This window comes from Lynx canadensis, chromosome A1, assembly GCF_007474595.2.
Source record: "Lynx canadensis isolate LIC74 chromosome A1, mLynCan4.pri.v2, whole genome shotgun sequence".
Classification (NCBI taxonomy): Eukaryota; Metazoa; Chordata; class Mammalia; order Carnivora; family Felidae; genus Lynx; species Lynx canadensis.
Genome location: NC_044303.2, coordinates 205,185,745 through 205,203,069, shown reverse-complemented (window position 1 = coordinate 205,203,069; position 17,325 = coordinate 205,185,745). Strand labels below are relative to the sequence as shown.

Here is a 17,325-nt window from a genome sequence, read left to right as displayed (position 1 = left end):
CAAATTATGAAAGTGGCTCAAGTATCCATTGATAGATGAAAGGATAAAGAAGTGACACACACACACTGCAATATTATTCAACCCTAAAAAGAATGAAATCTTGCCATTTACAATGACATGGATAGAACTACAGAGTATAATGCTAAGTGAAATAAGTGAGAGAAAGACAAACACCAGACGATTTCCCTCACGTAGAATTTAAGAAACAAAACAAATGAGCAAAGGAAAAGAGACAAACCAAAGAATAGACTCTTAACTATAACTATACAGAACAAACTGATGGTTACCAGGAGTAGGTGGGTGGAGGATCAGGTGAAATAGGGGATGGGTATTAAGAAGTGCACTTGTCTGATGAGCACTGGGGGATGTATGGAATTATTGAATTACTATGTTGCACACCTGAAACTAATACACTGTGTGTTAACTATATTGGAACTAAAGAATGAATGAATGAATAAATAAACAAAATTTGCATTAGGATAGATGAAAAAAAAATCTTATGTTTCCATGGCTTTAATATCCACTTTATGCTAAAAATTTCCAAATCCCTATGGCTAGCTCTCTCCCCTAAATTCTATACAGGTCCATATATAAAATGCCTTGTTGACATCATCTGTATTTAGTTGTCTCCTTAAAATCATCTCTCCCCTTCCCATCCTTTCTCCCCAATCATTTTTTCCAGTTACATTCTCTATTTTGGTAAATTGTACCAACAATCCATCCACTCAAGCCAGAAATCTAGGAGCCATCCTTGAGTGTTTTTTCTCTTACCATGAATATATCCAACATTATTTATTTAGTACCCATGACATGTTTCCAGTCAATGTTGATTCTATTTCTAGATTCCATCCAATTCTCTAATCCCATTTGCCACCATGATTTAATCCAGATTACTAACAGCTTCCCTCTGGTCTCTACTTGCATCTTCACCTATTAGACTATTCTCCATATTGGGGCTGGAACTACCTCTTTAAAAAGTAAATCTTCGGGGCGCCTGGGTGGCGCAGTCGGTTAAGCGTCCGACTTCAGCCAGGTCACGATCTCGCGGTCCGGGAGTTCGAGCCCCGCGTCAGGCTCTGGGCTGATGGCTCAGAGCCTGGAGCCTGTTTCTGATTCTGTGTCTCCCTCTCTCTCTGCCCCTCCCCCGTTCATGCTCTGTCTCTCTCTGTCCCAAAAATAAATAAACGTTGAAAAAAAAAATTTTTTTAAAAGTAAATCTTCGTATGTCACTATCCTGATCAACCTTCAAGGTTTCCCTTTGTGATTATAAGAAAATCTATCATCTTTAACACTGTTTACCAGGCCCCGGTGGGTCTGCCCCACCAACATTCTTTTTTAGTTCTTCGAATGCTATAATCTCGCTGTCTCTGAATGCGCTGTGTACCCTTGCGTAAAAAAACTCAGACTTCATATTGCTTCTTACAGGTCACTAGTTTTCCTCAAGGAGCCCTACTCCCCGCCCCAGATTACCTTGTTCCTCACATCTCATATAACACTCAGAAATCTGCATCCAGGCAATTAACTGTACAAAAGATCTATCTACTCCATCAGACTAAGATTAGAAAGGAACAAACTACATACGCCTTATTCACCACTTAATTTCTCAGTCCCTTAAACAGTGCCTAGCACAGCGCTGGCTCTCAATAAATGTCTGTTGAAACAATGTTTACACTCACCCTTGCATACAGCCAGGTATTTTGAGTCTTTCCCTAATCCTCACTCTATTTTCTTCTGAGAGAAAAAAGTAAATCTCGACTGTTACCCTCCAAAAGCATTTTTTTCGGATGAATGAATGAATGACCCAGGGAAGAGAGGCTGATTGTAGGTCACTGGTCTCTTTAAGCGCAGGGGTTGGGAGTGGAGAGCTGTAGTAATAGCATCATGTGTAAATAATCCGAGCAGATCCAGGTCCCAAACCTAGCAAGCACGTGCCGCCCGCAGAGCGCGGAGAGGGCGGGCACCGGGGAGGAAGGTCCCAGGCGGCCGGAACGTGCTCGCGCCCGTGGCCGCCGCCCGCGCCGCGGCCGCCCGGGTCTCGGAGCGAGCGCACGTGTGCCGGTCGGACCCAGCAGAGGCAGTGCCCGGGCAATCGTGAGGAAATGGAGGGAGAGGCGCTATTTAGGGGTAGGGAACAGTGTGGGTTGAGTTTCGCCCAGAGAGGTGAGAGCGGGGAAGATCCGAGCGCCAGAGAGGAGAGAGGGAGGATCAAGAGCTAGGTAAGGCGGGCCCACCCAAGGCTTGGGAGGGAAGGGGGCGGGGCGGGAGGAGCCGCGGAATAAAAGCGCACCGGGGATGAGTTGTGAGTTTATTCCGAGGTCCGGGTCGGAAGCGCTCACACCTGGAGTCCTGCGAAGGTGGGTGGAAGGGCGGGGTTTAGGATTTATGATTTAGGATCCCTGCCCCGGGTACAGCCTGGCCCACAACTGGCTCCACCCTAGCACAGCCCGACTTCCTCCTCCCAGCGTTGGCCGCCTCACCCTCGCCGAGCGCCAAATCCGCCACTAGCGGGGCGGTGGAGGTGTGGCCTCTTCGCTCCGTGGTCGGCCTTTGGTCGGCGTCCGCGTCAGCCGGAGCCCAGCGCGGTGACGCAGTACGTCGACGTAAGTGACGCGCAGGCCCGGGCCGCTCCTCCTTCGCTGAGTGAGTGCCGGCCCGGTCGGGGCGGGGGAGAAGAGGGAGGGCGGGGGAGGGAGAGGCGACCCGGGAGTCGTTGTGGGCCGCGGGCCGGACCGGGTCCGGGGCCGCAGGAGCCAGGGCCGGGCAGAGGGGCTTGGCGGGCCGTTAGGGCGCCGCCACGGCTGTCGGGTCCCTTCCCCTGCCGGACTTGCGCGCCCCGGCGCCCGGAGCCTCCGGCGCTCTGCCCACCCCGCTTCAGCTCGCGTCTCCCGACTCCAATTAGGTCAGGCTCGGAGTCCCGCGGCCGTGGCTCCGGCCCCCAACGCGCGGCGGCCACCCGGCTCGCCTTTCTTTCTTCCCTCGCCTTCCTCTCCTCTTGCCTCCCCCTCCCCCCCCCTTCTTTTCACGTAGCTGGGGTTTTGGGTTTTGTTGTTTTATGCTTTAGGGGTTTTGTGCCTCGGCCCGAGCTCATGGGTGTACATTATCATGCTCCTCTTTTGTAGAGCAGCCCGACGGCCATGGAGGCCGAAGAGACGATGGAATGCCTTCAGGAGTTCCCGGAACATCATAAAATGATCCTGGACCGATTGAATGAACAGCGAGAGCAAGATCGGTTTACTGACATCACCCTGATTGTCGATGGTGGGTAGGGTGGTGGGCAGAGCAGTGAATTTGTGGCTACCGTTCTTCTCTCCCCTTCCCCCGCCCGCCTTTTATACCCAACCCTCTGTGGACTGTGCCTATTGAGTGTGCGCTGGGACGAGGGGGGACTTGTCAGTGGCCACTCACATAGACCGTGTTGCAGAAGGCTAGTTGGCTAGTCATGCTTTCAACATAATCATCACATCTTGTTGCAGCCTCTTGAAGTTTCCCTATTGCACACATTAGTGTAAGATGATGGTGTGGAGATAGAGAGGATGTCTCTAAATGTTTGGTTAATAGCTTTCTGCTCATAAACTTCTTTGAGGAGTCTTTCACAACAATCATTTGAGAAGTGTTGATTGTTTCTACCTTCCCAAATGGTCTTGGAGGGAGAACGTGAGACATACCTTTGCAGCATTTGTACCCTCTTTGGGTACAAATCAAATGGGGTCTTTACCAGTGTTAGGAGTTGTCATTATAATGGAGACAAACGTAGCTTGGGTATCTTTTCTATTTAGTGAAAATAGACTCCTCAAGGCAAGCTATTTATTATAGATCTGCTTACTGTAGATCTGCTGCTTCCAAATATTAGGCATATTAACATGTTTTCCATAGCAGATACATCCAGCATTATGTTTATTCTATGTTTTTTTTGTCTCTTTCCAAATGGTGTATAACTTTTTGGGTTGTGTTTATATTTAGCAGTTTAAACTGAATCCGATATGCCTTTCACTTTTTAAGTAGTAAGAAGCTTCTCTTATCTCTTTTAGTTTTATAAACTGGCTTTTATAAATTGACTTTATGAGGTCTTTGAGGTAAAGATTTGGGTTCATGTCTAATTGAAATTGAAATTTATCAAGATAGCTGCTTAGAATGTTCTGACTTTAGTTTCGTAATTTATATAGTCTTATGATTGTATTATGAAGAAAGATCTTTATATAATTTACTACTTTGTTTTATGGTTTTACTTTTGATTTTTGAATACATATGATACTCTTTTTTTTTTTTTTTTTTTTAATCTAGGACACCATTTTAAGGCCCACAAAGCTGTTTTGGCTGCTTGCAGTAAGTTCTTCTACAAATTCTTTCAGGAGTTTACTCAGGAACCTTTGGTGGAGATTGAAGGTAAATGCTTGTTTTTGTTTGTTTGTTAATTAATTTACTTATTTGGAGAGAGGGCCCATGCGTGTGCACACATGCAAGTGGGGGAGGGAGAGGCAGAGAAAGGGGAGGGAGAGAATCCCTGGCAGCCTCCTTGCTGGCAATGCAAGCCCGACACAGGGGACAGGGGACACAGGGCTTGGGACTGGATCTCACAAACCCATGAGGTCATGACCTGAAGACGCTTAACCAACCGAGCTACCCAGGTGCCCTGGTAAATGCTTGTTATAAATACAATATTTAGCAAACATTATAATTAATGAAGAAGTGTTAATTTAGCAAGATACTGTAGGAAATAGGTATCAGTGGTTCCTATTACTTGACTGGATAAATTGTTCTTTTGACACTTGAGAATTCTTGCTTTCCGTAAAGTGCATGGTAAAATGATCCGCCAGGGAAAACCCTTACTTTAGATGGTAGATGTTGATCTCATAAAAGAGTCTTTTTCAACTTCTGAGACCAGTGCTCACTCTTTTGAAAACGTGTATTAGAAGTGAATTCCCATTTTTGTTCAGTGGGCTTATGTTTCAGACTGGGGATGCCGCAGGTTACAGTAGAGCTGCTTTACTAGCAGAGGTACTTAGGACATGCGCAAGATGAAGTGTGCTGCCACAATATGGAAAAGGCTAGGAAAGATGAACTGAAGCAGCATTCAGAAGTTGTAGTGGATATAGAGTCTGGGATGGAAGGAATCATTCAGTAGATACACCCTTAAAGTAGAAAGTGATTTTTGTACTTGTTTGACTTTTGTGATAATAGCTTCCCAAGTGCTAGCTATAGTGCTATTTAGGTGCATTTTCTGAGGTTTAAAGCAATCCTTTGAAGTAAGTGGTATTATTTCCAATTTATACATCAGGGAACAGGCTCCAAATGGTTACTTGCTCAGTGTTGCCCAGCTAGTAAGGGATTCACTTTGTGTATTAATTACCACGCTTTTGTCTTTTGATATGACATTACTTACCCCTCCCCACCATCCAAAACTGTAGGAAATACTTGTCTACATAAATACAGAACTTTAGCTTTTCCAGTGTTCTTGAGCTTTGGTTTTGTATCTTCTTCACTGTGTTGTGTGTGTGTGTGTGTGTGTGTGTGTGTGTGTGTGTATTTGTTATGAATGAGTTGCCTAGAAACACTGTTCCCTTGGGAAAATTTGGTGCCCTGGGGAGTAAAGAAAATGTGAAAACTTAAACATATTCCTTTTGGGGAGGTGGCTTTACATTCCAGTTTAGCATTCTGGCTGATACATCCATAGATAATCTTTTCATTATCTGTGATGGACAGCCACAGGCATAATGGAAATCCACGAAGCTTACTAAAGTGAGAATCTAGCTGCCTATATGGTATTAGTTTCTGTTACAGGGCAAGATTTCATCCATTTATTTACCTGAGGTACTTTGTGACACCAGGCAGGTTACTTCACCTTAGTTGCATAGACAGCTCGCCTTGAGGCAGGGCTGAGAGGAATAAAATTTTCATCTGAAAATTCCTCATTTCTTTATAGGCTTGTCACAATTACTTGAAATAACATGTGGAGAGCGCTGAGCATAGTGTTTGGTACATTGTCAAAGTTTAATAAATTGGGACTGTTTGTCAGAATTAATATTTGTTATGTGTTATGTACTGTACTGGGCCCAGGAAGTAAAAAATTGATGAATGAGACAGACTTTAAAGAATTTGCAAATTTAATCACAGATGAGCGACAGATGCAGAAAAGAGAGCAAAGAGTGTTGCAGAGACTTTTATTGTGGAATGGTGTCGCCGAGGAGGGAGGACGAGTGGTTTAGTCTACCTTGGTGAGATAAAGATTTCAAAGAGGAGCTGACTTCTGCTTTTTAAACAAATAAGTGGCCCAGTCTAGAATATGCATTGCTTTTGGAACAAGGAATATACCTGGAGAAGTAGGGTCTTTTCTTCTGGAGACTAATCACCTTGAGATTCTCTTGTACTTCTTAGTACCTCTGACCTGCCGCCTTCATTATAGGATAGCACATACGAGCCTTCAGTACTTAACATGACAAATGAGAAAGTGTAAGAGCATTTTCTGTTTTTGTTATTTGTCAGGTTCAGGTTTAAAGAATCAGTTTGGCTCAGTGTGTTTTTGTTTTTCTTTTAGTGTTTTTTTTTTATTATTAAAAAATTGTTTTTAATGTTTTTATTCATCTTTGAGAGAGAGCACATGCACACGCGCATGTGAGCAGAGGAAGGGCGGAGAGAAAAGGAGAGAGAGAATCTCAAGCAGGCTCCACACTGTCAGTGAGGAGCCTGAAGTGGGGCTCAAACTCATGGGCCACAAGATCGTGACCCAAGCTGAAATCAAGAGTTGGACGCTTAACTGAGCCACCCAGGAACCCCTTGGCTTAGTGTTTTCTTTCTTTCTTTTTTTTTTTTTTTATTTTTTTTTAACATTTATTTATTATTGAGAGACAGAGACAGAGCATGAGCATGGGAGGGGCAGAGAGAGGAGACACAGAACACGAAGCAGGCTCCAGGTTCTGAGCTGTCAGCACAGAACCCAAAGTGGGGCTTGAACTCATAAACTGCAAGATCATGACCTGAGTCGAAGTTGGACACTCAACTGACTGACCCACCCATGCACCCTTGGCTCAATGTTTTCTTAAGCCCTTAACTTCAGGATCACTGTACAATCTGTCTAGGTCACTTGGCTATAAAGAAAGCCCTGGACATGTCATTAGACAACCTGCCTTGTAGTCCTGGCTTCACTGTTTTGTCAGTTATATAACCTTGGACATGTTGGCTTTTCTTTTTCTTATCTGTGAGATATGTCAAATAAGTTTTCACTGTGTCACGGACATTTTAATGTTATGACATGCTGTGCTGTTAAAATCCTCCGGAGAATGCTGCTGTTGTTGTTTTGATTTGGTTTTGTTTTTAGCAGGCAGTCAGCCTGGTTTAGGTTCAGTCTGGGCTTATGTGGGCTGTGGATGCAATGCCAGTTTATTTTTCAAAACCTTTGTTGTGCTGCTCGGGTGCCAGGTGTGCCAGCCTGGGTCCACATCATAGTGCAGGTCTCAGACCCTTTACTGTGCTGCCTCAGGTCAGTTCCACATGTGTAGCTCAGTGGCTAGTGCTAGGCTGCATTCACAAGGACCTTTCTCTAGCTCCCTCTTCTGACTTCTGTACTTTAGCTCCTCGGTGCAACTTTTCCTGATCCTGTGGCTGGAAAACTGGGATTTTTAGCTTCCCTGTGCTGACATAGACTTCCCGTAGTGGGATCCATTTTCTAGACAAAGTGATGAAAGGGGGGAAAAAATTCTCTCCATGTTCTTGGAGATCATTGCTAGTTTTCTGTCAGAAAGAAGAACCTTTTCTAAGAATTAGTGTCTGCTTGGCGGCCACCAGCCACAGGTGTGCAGCATCAGAACTGGGACTTGCCTTGAGGCAGGGCTGAGAGGAATAAATCCAAGTAACCCCGCCCCCCCCGCCCCCCCCCATGTACTCTCTGTTCCCTTTCCTGATTCTCTAGCCAGAGTTTTCTTCTGTACCTGCTACACAGTTACAGGATTTGGGCTGTCTTCAAGTGTAAGCTGGGATGTGTGAGAGGAAAAATAAAAACCAGGAAACTCACTGCTGCTCTTTTGAGTTTTGATTTCTGTCCCCAGCCTGCTTGTTTCTATTTATGTTTCAGAGTCCTTATGTATTTGCTTTATGTATTCTGCCCAGGATTTTTAATTGTAATCAGTGGACAAGATAGGGTGGAGTATGCTTTCTCCATCTTAGTTATAATTTTAACCTCCCTCTGTAAAATATGAATAATGACCTCTATATGTCTAGAATGCTGCCCTGTTTTGCTTCTTCCTAAGGGAAAAAAAGAAGATTCAGGCTAAGGTGTTCATATTAACAGTTTCCTTAGATAACTCAGAAAGACTATATTCTCTTGCCCACTTCTGTTATGAAAGGAGCAAGGGATTAGTGAAGTAGACTGAGATTTGGAAGTTACCAAAGTAGTCCTGATAGAGAACCAAGTGTTTTCGCAGCTGTGCATCATCTGTCACCACATCACTTCCCTGGGCACATGTTAGCCGTTTGGTCCATGTTAGCTAATTAGGTCAGTAGTTTATTCCTAGGACTAGTGCTGGACCGGCAACTTAAGCACCTAAGGTGCTTATAAAAAAAAAAAAAGTTTCCTATCCCGGTTTTGATTCTAAGGATTGGAGACCCATGCTTTAAGTCTGCAATGATTCTAATTAACCAAAATTGGGAACTAAGTCTGTAATTCCTTATTCAAATCCTTGGAGGCCAGATGTTTCTTGAAATTACAAATTTTCTAAAGATAATGCAGTCTGTGTAGTACATTATACTCCCAGTGGGGTCTAGGGGGGTGACATTCTATAACCAAATAATACTTCAGCAGAGTAGCATATTAATATTTACTCTAAGTGGGATAAAGACTAAAAATAGCCTAATGTCCATTCAGATCAAATATTGCTGCCAAATTAATGGGAAAACTTCTGGTCTTAAGAGATTTGGGGGACTTTGGAATTGTGAATAAGAGATTGTGGGCCTGTAGTGAATTAAGCTGTGGATATTCAAACTTTTCCAAGCAGGAGTGTTTCCTGCCATCATCTTATTTAAAAATCTTATGTTGGGGGCGCGTGGGTGGCTCAGTTGGTTAAGCATCTGACTTCGGCTCAGGTCATGATGTCACGGTTTGTGAGTTTGAGCCCTGCGTGGGGCTCTGTGCTGACAGCTCAGAGCCTGGAGCCTTCTTCAGATTCTTTGTCTCCCTCTCTCTCTGCCTCTGCTCTCTCTCCCAAAAATAAATAAACATTATTTAAAAAAAAAATCTTATGTTGGGCTTAAGAGTCGAGCCATCTGTGTTTGATTCTAGTTTCATCTCTTCAGTAACTTGCCAAAGTCACAGTTATTAACTTCTGTGTGCCTCAGTTTTCCTGTCTGTGAAATGGGGATTATTATAGTAAGTTCTCCATAGGATTGATATGAGGATGGAGTTAATACTTGTGACGTGTTTAGAGTCATGCCTGGTATTTGTAGTATTATATGTGTCATTCCATTTCAAGAAAAATACACATTTAAAAAAGTTTTTTTAATGTTTATTTTTGAGAAGGGGAGGGACAGAGAGAGAGGGAGACACAGAATCCAAAGCAGGTTCCAGTCTCTGACCTGTCAGCACATAGCCCAGCGTGAGGCTCAAACTCATGAACGGTGAGATCATATCCTGAGCTGAGATCAAGAGTCAGACACTTAAACGACTGAGCTACCCAGGCACCCCAACAAAGGTGTTTTGTTATACTTTTAAACGTTTGATCAAAACTCCTTAAATTTACTTATCTGTACCTCAGGCTACTCTCATATAATAATGAATATCATGGTGGAAAGACAACAGGAAAACAAAGATTTAGGGGAGACCCAAATAAAAGCAACCTGAAAAGAATCCAGTCATTTTTAGATTGCTTATTCAGGTATATAAAGTGCATAGGAAGAAAATAAAAGTATTTTTGTATTTGCAGTTATGCAAATTGTGTGCAGTTTTGACTTGGGCATTTCTTAGTGTAAAAATTCAGTGTTGAAAGTAGCTTTCTCTTGGAGTGCCTGGCTGGCTCAGTTGGTTGAGCATGTGACTTTTGATCTTGGGGTTATAGGTTCAACCCCCCACTTTGAGTGTAGAGATTACTTAAAATCCTTAAATAAAAGTGGTTTTCTATTTGTTTCTTTTAATAGATTTTTGTAGTCTTGCATTAGCAGACTGAAACAATAATATATAGCATTGAAGAGAACAAAGAAATAGAGTATCCTTTTGGGCCAAAATCTAACCATAAAACTTGTAAAGAAAAGTTGGAATCATGGAAATTTAATTTTGGAAGTGACTTTAGCCCTTATTCACTCCTACTTTGTGTGTCTGCATTTTAGGGAGCATTGTTTTAGATACTGGGAGGTGAGTGTATGGAGACAAAAATCATTTCCCTCGTGTAACTTAGAGTCCAGAGATGCCCATGGGTTTTAATTACCAGAACAGGTACAGAGTTCAGCCTGGGGGAAGTATTAGAAAGTTTCATTAAGGGTGTGGCATTAGAATTGGGCCTTCAAGGGTGATAGGACTTATACAGATACAAACTGAGCATTCATTAAGGTAGGTGAGTGTTAAGGCAAGGAAACTTTTAGAAGTGAAGGGTTTGTTTAAAGATCAGTATATAGTATGGGATTGATACAGTTTAAAATTTGGAAGGGAAAATAGTGGTAAATAGAAAAACAACGTGAAGTACCTTGAAATAAAGGCAGACTGGTTTGGAACTTTTTTGCTGAGCTGTGGAAAGCCCTTGAAGATTTGGAGCTGAGTTGATGTAGTGATCCCTGGCAAGAAACATAGCATGTCTGACATGTAATAGCCAATTCATGTATTTAAGTGATAGATTTTACTATTCATAAGAGTATTAGGAAACCTTTGGGAAAGATCTTAAAGTAGTTTGGTAGGAACTTTGGCTATAGTATTACTGTACTGTTAATGAGAATTCCACCAGGAAATAATTTTCTGAAATTCAGATACTAATCAGGTTTTGAACACTGAGCCTTTTTTTTTTCTTTACTAAATGTTAGAAGTTTTGAATCAATGGGCAAACATGCTAATGCACATCTTTTTTTTACAGGTGTTAGTAAAATGGCCTTCCGTCATTTAATTGAGTTCACATACACAGCAAAATTAATGATACAAGGAGAAGAAGAAGCCAATGATGTATGGAAAGCAGCAGAGTTTCTACAAATGCTAGAAGCTATCAAAGCCCTTGAAGTCAGGTAATTACTTATTTTCTTAGTGATGCACAGATAGTTCTGTTCAGTCATGTACATCCTATTAGTCAAGAATTTATTGTATGTGTTATGCCATAAAGGATTGACATTTTGAAATTAAGAATATTTAAGGATCTATAAAATTCTGGATACTGATTGCTCTTTCTCTCACACTTGATTTCTTGTCCTTCTGTAAAAACTGCTAAGGGTAATTAAAGTAGCATCTTTTGTATCTAATAAAATCGGGAAGACTAGGCAGCTTTTAAGGAGTTGTTTTGTTGGGCTTGAGTTGTTAATTGTACCAAGCTTTATTCTAAAAAGAATTTGGCTTACAAAGATTAACATAGTCCTGTTTAAAAATAGTGAGGAAATGGATGAAGATGAATAGGCCACATGAGGTGATAATCAGTGAAGTTAAAAATACAGTAGCCAATATGCATGGCATTCAAGTCTAGATACTTGCTAGGTGGGCTAAATCTAGCTCTGAATTCTGAAGCACCTAATGGAAAGAAAAAGGAAAGAAAAACCTTAAGTTACATTACTCATGGCTATGAGAACAAATCAGTTGCTTCGGAGCCATTCCTGGCATTAAGACACAAAATTTCTCAGAAAGTATTAAGAAAACATTAAATGACATAACAAAGACTCCACATCTTGCATAACAAACAGTGGCAATATAACAGTGACCAGGGTGCCTGAGTGGCTTAGACGGTTATGCATCCGGCTCTTGATACTGGTCAGGTTGTGATCTCGCATTTGTGGAGATCAAACCCCTCTTGGGACTCCGTGCTGAGCGTGGAATCTGCTTAGGATGTTCTCTGCCCCACCCCTGCTCATGCACATGTGTCCACACAGTCTCTTTTTAAAATAAAGATAATGCATATGTTAACAAAATAAAAATAAATACAGTGACTGAGAGCAAGAGTTCTGGAGTCAGGCTGCCTGGGTAATAGCCTAGCTCTCTACCACGTAATGAAGTTACTCAACTTGTTAGCACCTCAGTTTCCTCATCTGTCAAAGGGGGTAATAGTGGTACTTTCTACACAGGATTATTTATGGGCATTAAATGAATTAATGCATGTAAAGTGCTCAGCATGGTGTCTGGTATAAAGTACTCCGAATGTGAACTGGCATTGTTATTAATATCTCCCGGCTGTGTTTCTTGTGATGTCATTGGCGTAACACTAAAGTGCAGTTTGGTAAAATCCATTTGCACGTGGGGCAAAATAATTTAGTCCAACTCACTGGTATGGTTTAGTCAAAAGATGCAAATTAGAATAATTCTAAGAAATAATTGAATTATAATTATCCATAAGTACCATTTCTCCTAATGAACTTGTAATTAGTTTGATGACAGAGTTCAAGATTAAACTTGGTATGTATGTATTCTCTAATGCCTCGTGCCTGGCACATAGTATGTGTGTGCACATTTGTGAATGGATGGGTGGGTGCATACCAGTTAAAACCAGGTCAGCACTCCTGCAGAGAGAGCTGAGACCTGGGTAGCAAAATAGAGGTATGTTGAAGATAGTACCTGATGTCATACCTTTTCAGAATGAAAGTAGAAAGGGAATATAATACGGATAGGGCAACATCAGATGTGGTTAAATCCTGGCTGAGAATCTACTGAAAAAGTGTTCTATCTGTGTAGTTCTCCTTGCTGCTCATACTAGTAAGTTAGTATCCAGCTGTGGGGAAAGTCCTTGGCAGCAGAACAGTGGAACACATTCTGACAGCCTAGGTTGGATTCGGGAGAGTTAGGACTTGAGTTCATTGTGTATAGTCACTGTGAGATGAAGGTAAGAACAACTGGGCATGGCTCTTTTCCCAGGCCTATTTAGAAACTTTGGGAAGATTTATTATTATAAGAGTGGGATCCTTATAAGTAATTACAACCATCAGTGAATGCTTTTCAATGTAAATACAGTAACATACTGAATTGTTTCTTGAAGCAGTTAGGCATGCAGCGTCCTCTGAAGAGTTCTTTAAAGACAAGAAGACAGCAAGCAGCATTACATGTTGGCTGTTACGATAATGCAATTAAGGAATAAAAATTAATTTAGTTGTGGTTAAATTGACTGGTTAAGGCAATTCTATACTGAGAAGATTATTGTATAATTGTTTTGTGGATACAGAAGGTGAAATAAGTGCTCTTCTCACATTCGCATTATGCAAGTATTTTTGGCATACGGTGTCAACTTTTTGAATGACACTGAGGAAAATATTAGGGACTTATTTTGCTTTGCTAGAATTGCATTATCGTGTATTTAAAGCTGTGTATGAGAAGCTTCCTGATACTTGTTAGGGAGCAGCAGTTGCCTTATAGATTTTTCCTCGCCAGCCTATTGAAGTGTAATTTACATGTCAGACAATTCACCCAGTTAGGATAGAGTTTGAATTTTGGCGTTTGTATACAGTGGTGTAATCACCATAATCAAGACATAGGAATGTTTCCATCATTCTGAGTTTCTCATGACTCTCTAGTCAGCCCTAATCCCCAGCTTCAGTTATCCACTGCTTTGATTTTTATCACTGTAGTTTTATCTGGGATGTCATATAAATGGATTCCTACAGTGTAGTTTCTGGTTGACTTTTTTCACTTAGCATTATGTTCTAGAGATTTGTTAGTGTTGTCGTGGGTATTACTATTTCATTACCTTTTATTGCTGAGTAGTGTTCCCTTGTATGGCTATACCACCTGTTGATGGACATTTAGGTTTCCACCTTTTACAAATAAAGTGGCTATGCTTTCATTTCTCAGTAAATACCTAGGAGTGGAATAGCTGGGTTGTATGATAGATGTTTTTAATTTTTTTTAAGAAACCGCTAAACTGCTTTCCAAATTGCTGTGCCATTTTGTATTCCAAATTGAAGTGTATGAGAGTTCCTGTTGCTCCACAGCCCTGCTGATACTTGATATGATCAGGCCTTTTCATTTTAGCTGTGCTGATGTAGGTGTGTAGTGATTTTAGTTGGCATTTCCCTTACGACTAATGATGAACATTACTTCATGTGCTTATCTTCTTTGGCAAGGTGTCTGTTCAGATCTTTTGCCCATTTTAAATTGGGTTTATTGTCAAGAACTGTGAAGGGTCTGGGATTTTATCCTATTTGCAAACTAATAAATTGTCCTGCCACTGTTTTTTGAATGCTGGCAGAAGACAGGAGACTCCTGAGTCAGAGAAAAAAGGACTTCATTTCTCTCACAGCATAAGGAGCAGCATGGACTCTCACGTTCACATCAATTTTTCTTATCCTCCTTAGCCCACATGCAAGTCCCATGGGGGTGACAGGGTGGCCTAGCTGTGTGCTGTACTCACAGTGGTTTGCATCACATTTGAGGAACACTGAGCTGTAGGAAACCCAAATCTTTTGTAATGAGCTATAGATGCACCTGTCCCCCACTTGGGGGAAGACCAGTTCTCTCTTCTAAGGCTATTTGCTGTACAGGCAGCATTGAAAAGATCCAGAACAAAAGGCTATCAGTGTCTGTTTACAAGACATGCAGAAACATGAGGGATCCATAACTATCTTCCAACAATATCCTTGTTTCTATATTATTTTAGTTTCTGGTAAATTGTTCCATGAGTACACTACTCTGTGACCACTCTGATTAATCTGACCAATAGGGACTGGGTCCTAATCCATTGAATTTTTTTCACACTGGATTTAATGAAGGCAACTATAAACAGAACTTGAAGCAGCAGGATGTGGCCACCCTCACCACTGAGCTTACCCATCCACCCATTTTCCTAAGGTCCTAGACTCAGCCAGCTGAACAAATTCCTAGAAAGCCAGGTAGCTTTATTCTTTAGCCCTAAGTGAAAAGTGACCTTTTTCACTTAGCCCTAAGCATTAATCCAAGTATAGCAAGATCTTTTAGCACTTGCACAGTCTCTCATTGGCCCACAGGGAAGAGGTCTAGGGCAAGTCTATCCATAATAACCCTGGCCAGTGATTTGAAGCTAACATGAATGCCTTCCAGGGCCCAAGTGGTGTCCTTGATTACATAGGCTTACGTCAGGCACAAATTTTGTACCACCTTTTTATTTAGATGATTCGCATTGTTGGGAAAACTATGCGTGGAGCACACATAAATAACAAGTCAGTTATTCCTCCAGGAAGCTCCCCCAAATAACCAAAAGTTGCCTCGTTTTGGGGAGATCTCTGCAGTCATCTGAGAACTAAACTGATCCACTGGTGGTGTTTTGTTTAAACACGATGATCTCTTCTACCCACTCCTGAAGTGCAGGTCATCATACTTTAGAGAGGGAAAGAAGTTAGTACCTGGCTTGCACATGAGAAGTATGGTCCTAAGGGATTATAGGTAGGTTGGAAAGAAAGTGGTGTTTACAGTTGTTTGTGCCCAGTAGGACCTTCATCAGTCAGGGGCACAGGCCTCAAATGTGGCTTTACCCTTTCCCTGATTGAATCTGGTCTAAAGGTTTTTAGAAGGGTCTAAAGGTGGTCAACACCTGAGTTAATTACCTGAGTGGTAATTAATTGTCCATCTCACAAACTGAGCCTCAGCTTTGGGAATGGTAGTGGGGCAAATACTTGTTTTTGCATGGAACATGCAGGAACTTGGCCATCCCCTGCTCTTTGCAGAAGACTTCTTGGTTAAGTTAAGGGAGATGATTGTCAAATCATGGTCCGAGTCATCTGGCAGGGGAGGGCAGATCTAGCAGTCCGTTTAAACGTTGGCTTGCAACAGATAGGGAGAACTGCATGAGAGCATTTCCCTACCCAAGGAAGGATAAGAGAAGGACAAGTCTCCTCAGGTGCCAGGATTGTTGCTCTCTCTTCACCTCCACAGAATCATTGTGTTACATTCTGGTAGCTGTAACCTCATTCTTTTCCAGTCATCCATTCCTCTTACCCAGACCTTTCATCCAGAAAGGTCAGGGACACAAGGGCATTTTCATAAAGCTTCTAGACCCATTGTGTCTTCCACTTTGGCTCACAAGGGCAGTCTTAAGTGTACTTGGCAACCAGTATATTCAGCCAAGTGGTCATTATTTTAGGATGTAAGATGATGTCAGTTCAAAAAGAGACTCCAGATGGCTGAACTAGAATTAAGTTTGAATCTCCTAAGCCCACTTTTGACTGGGCTGTCACCTGGAAGAGATACCAACCAGCCTGTGCCGGGGTTGCCATTGTGGTGGGAAAGGAAAGGATTGTGTCTAAGAATGGTCAGGGCAGAATTCAAATTTCCAATTAGGCTTCTATAACTTGCCACCCATTTTTGTCTTGATCATTACCCAGGAAGCAGATGAGATAATCCCTTTCTGGGGACAGCTGAGTCTGGTCATCACAAAGTGCCTTACTCAGATTTTTGGACAAAGGATGGGAGGGAAGTAGAGTTAGAAATCTGCCTGAGTCAGTGTTTGAGGAGGCTTTGCAATGCTGTCTGTATTACAAGTGTCTGGATGGTGGGGAGCTTAAAGGGTTCCTCAATACCTTGACTGTTAGCCAATTAGAGAGTAGGTTTTGGCACAAAATTATCAGACTGCAAATGATCTAGAAAGCTAAACAAGACACGGATTAGTCTCAAGGGCCACAGTGGGGTGGCCAGAACCAACAGATCATCAGTCTGGAACCGCAGCATTGTGACCTTAAAAAGTGTCAACACTGGTGAGGCAGTACTGATGGCTCTAAAATGGGGTCAGAGGCCCAGTGGCCTCTTTCACGGTGAGACAAACAGGCCAGCTTTCGGTGGGTGTCACAAGTCTGGCATCCAGTGGCAACTTCCACATTAGAAACATAGGCTACTTTATGCTTAATCTGTGATGGTGGATATGTCACCATGTTCAGAATAATATTGGATCCTAGGAGTCCGTGATGGAAGTCTAGGCAGTGCAGCCTTGATCAGCCTCTTCCTTCTGGTTGGTATCTGGTTGGTAGAGAACGGGCCCTTACCATGGGCATGAATCAGTGATCCAGATAGTTTTGATCAGCAGCTGCTATTTGTTTCCACAGTTGTGGTCCTGAAGATAGAGGTCTTTAATCTGCCAAGATTTCTGTGTCTTCCAAACAGCTAGGCCACTGGCAGCAGCCCAGGAGTCAATACAGTATAACATGGTTCATTGTGGAGAATGTTGTCTAGAGCTACGAAGAAAGCTTTTGAGTTCTGCCCTCTGAGCA

At 42.3% G+C, this 17,325-nt stretch overlaps 1 protein-coding gene across 6 annotated transcripts in view; it reads left to right on the top strand.

The window, feature by feature from the left end:
- The first annotated feature begins 2,022 nt into the window (after positions 1–2,022).
- ZNF131 (zinc finger protein 131) overlaps positions 2,023–17,325 on the top strand; it is a 31,080-nt gene continuing 15,777 nt past the window's right edge. Inside the window, exons 1-4 of one of the 6 annotated variants that reach the window (XM_030330398.2) lie at positions 2,023–2,216; positions 3,120–3,258; positions 4,282–4,383; positions 11,043–11,187. In XM_030330398.2, coding sequence (XP_030186258.1) covers positions 3,135–3,258; positions 4,282–4,383; positions 11,043–11,187 — 371 coding nt within the window. In that variant the 5' untranslated portion in view covers positions 2,023–2,216; positions 3,120–3,134. The other 5 variants (XM_030330404.1, XM_030330363.2, XM_030330411.2 and 2 more) reach the window with 5 other exon arrangements.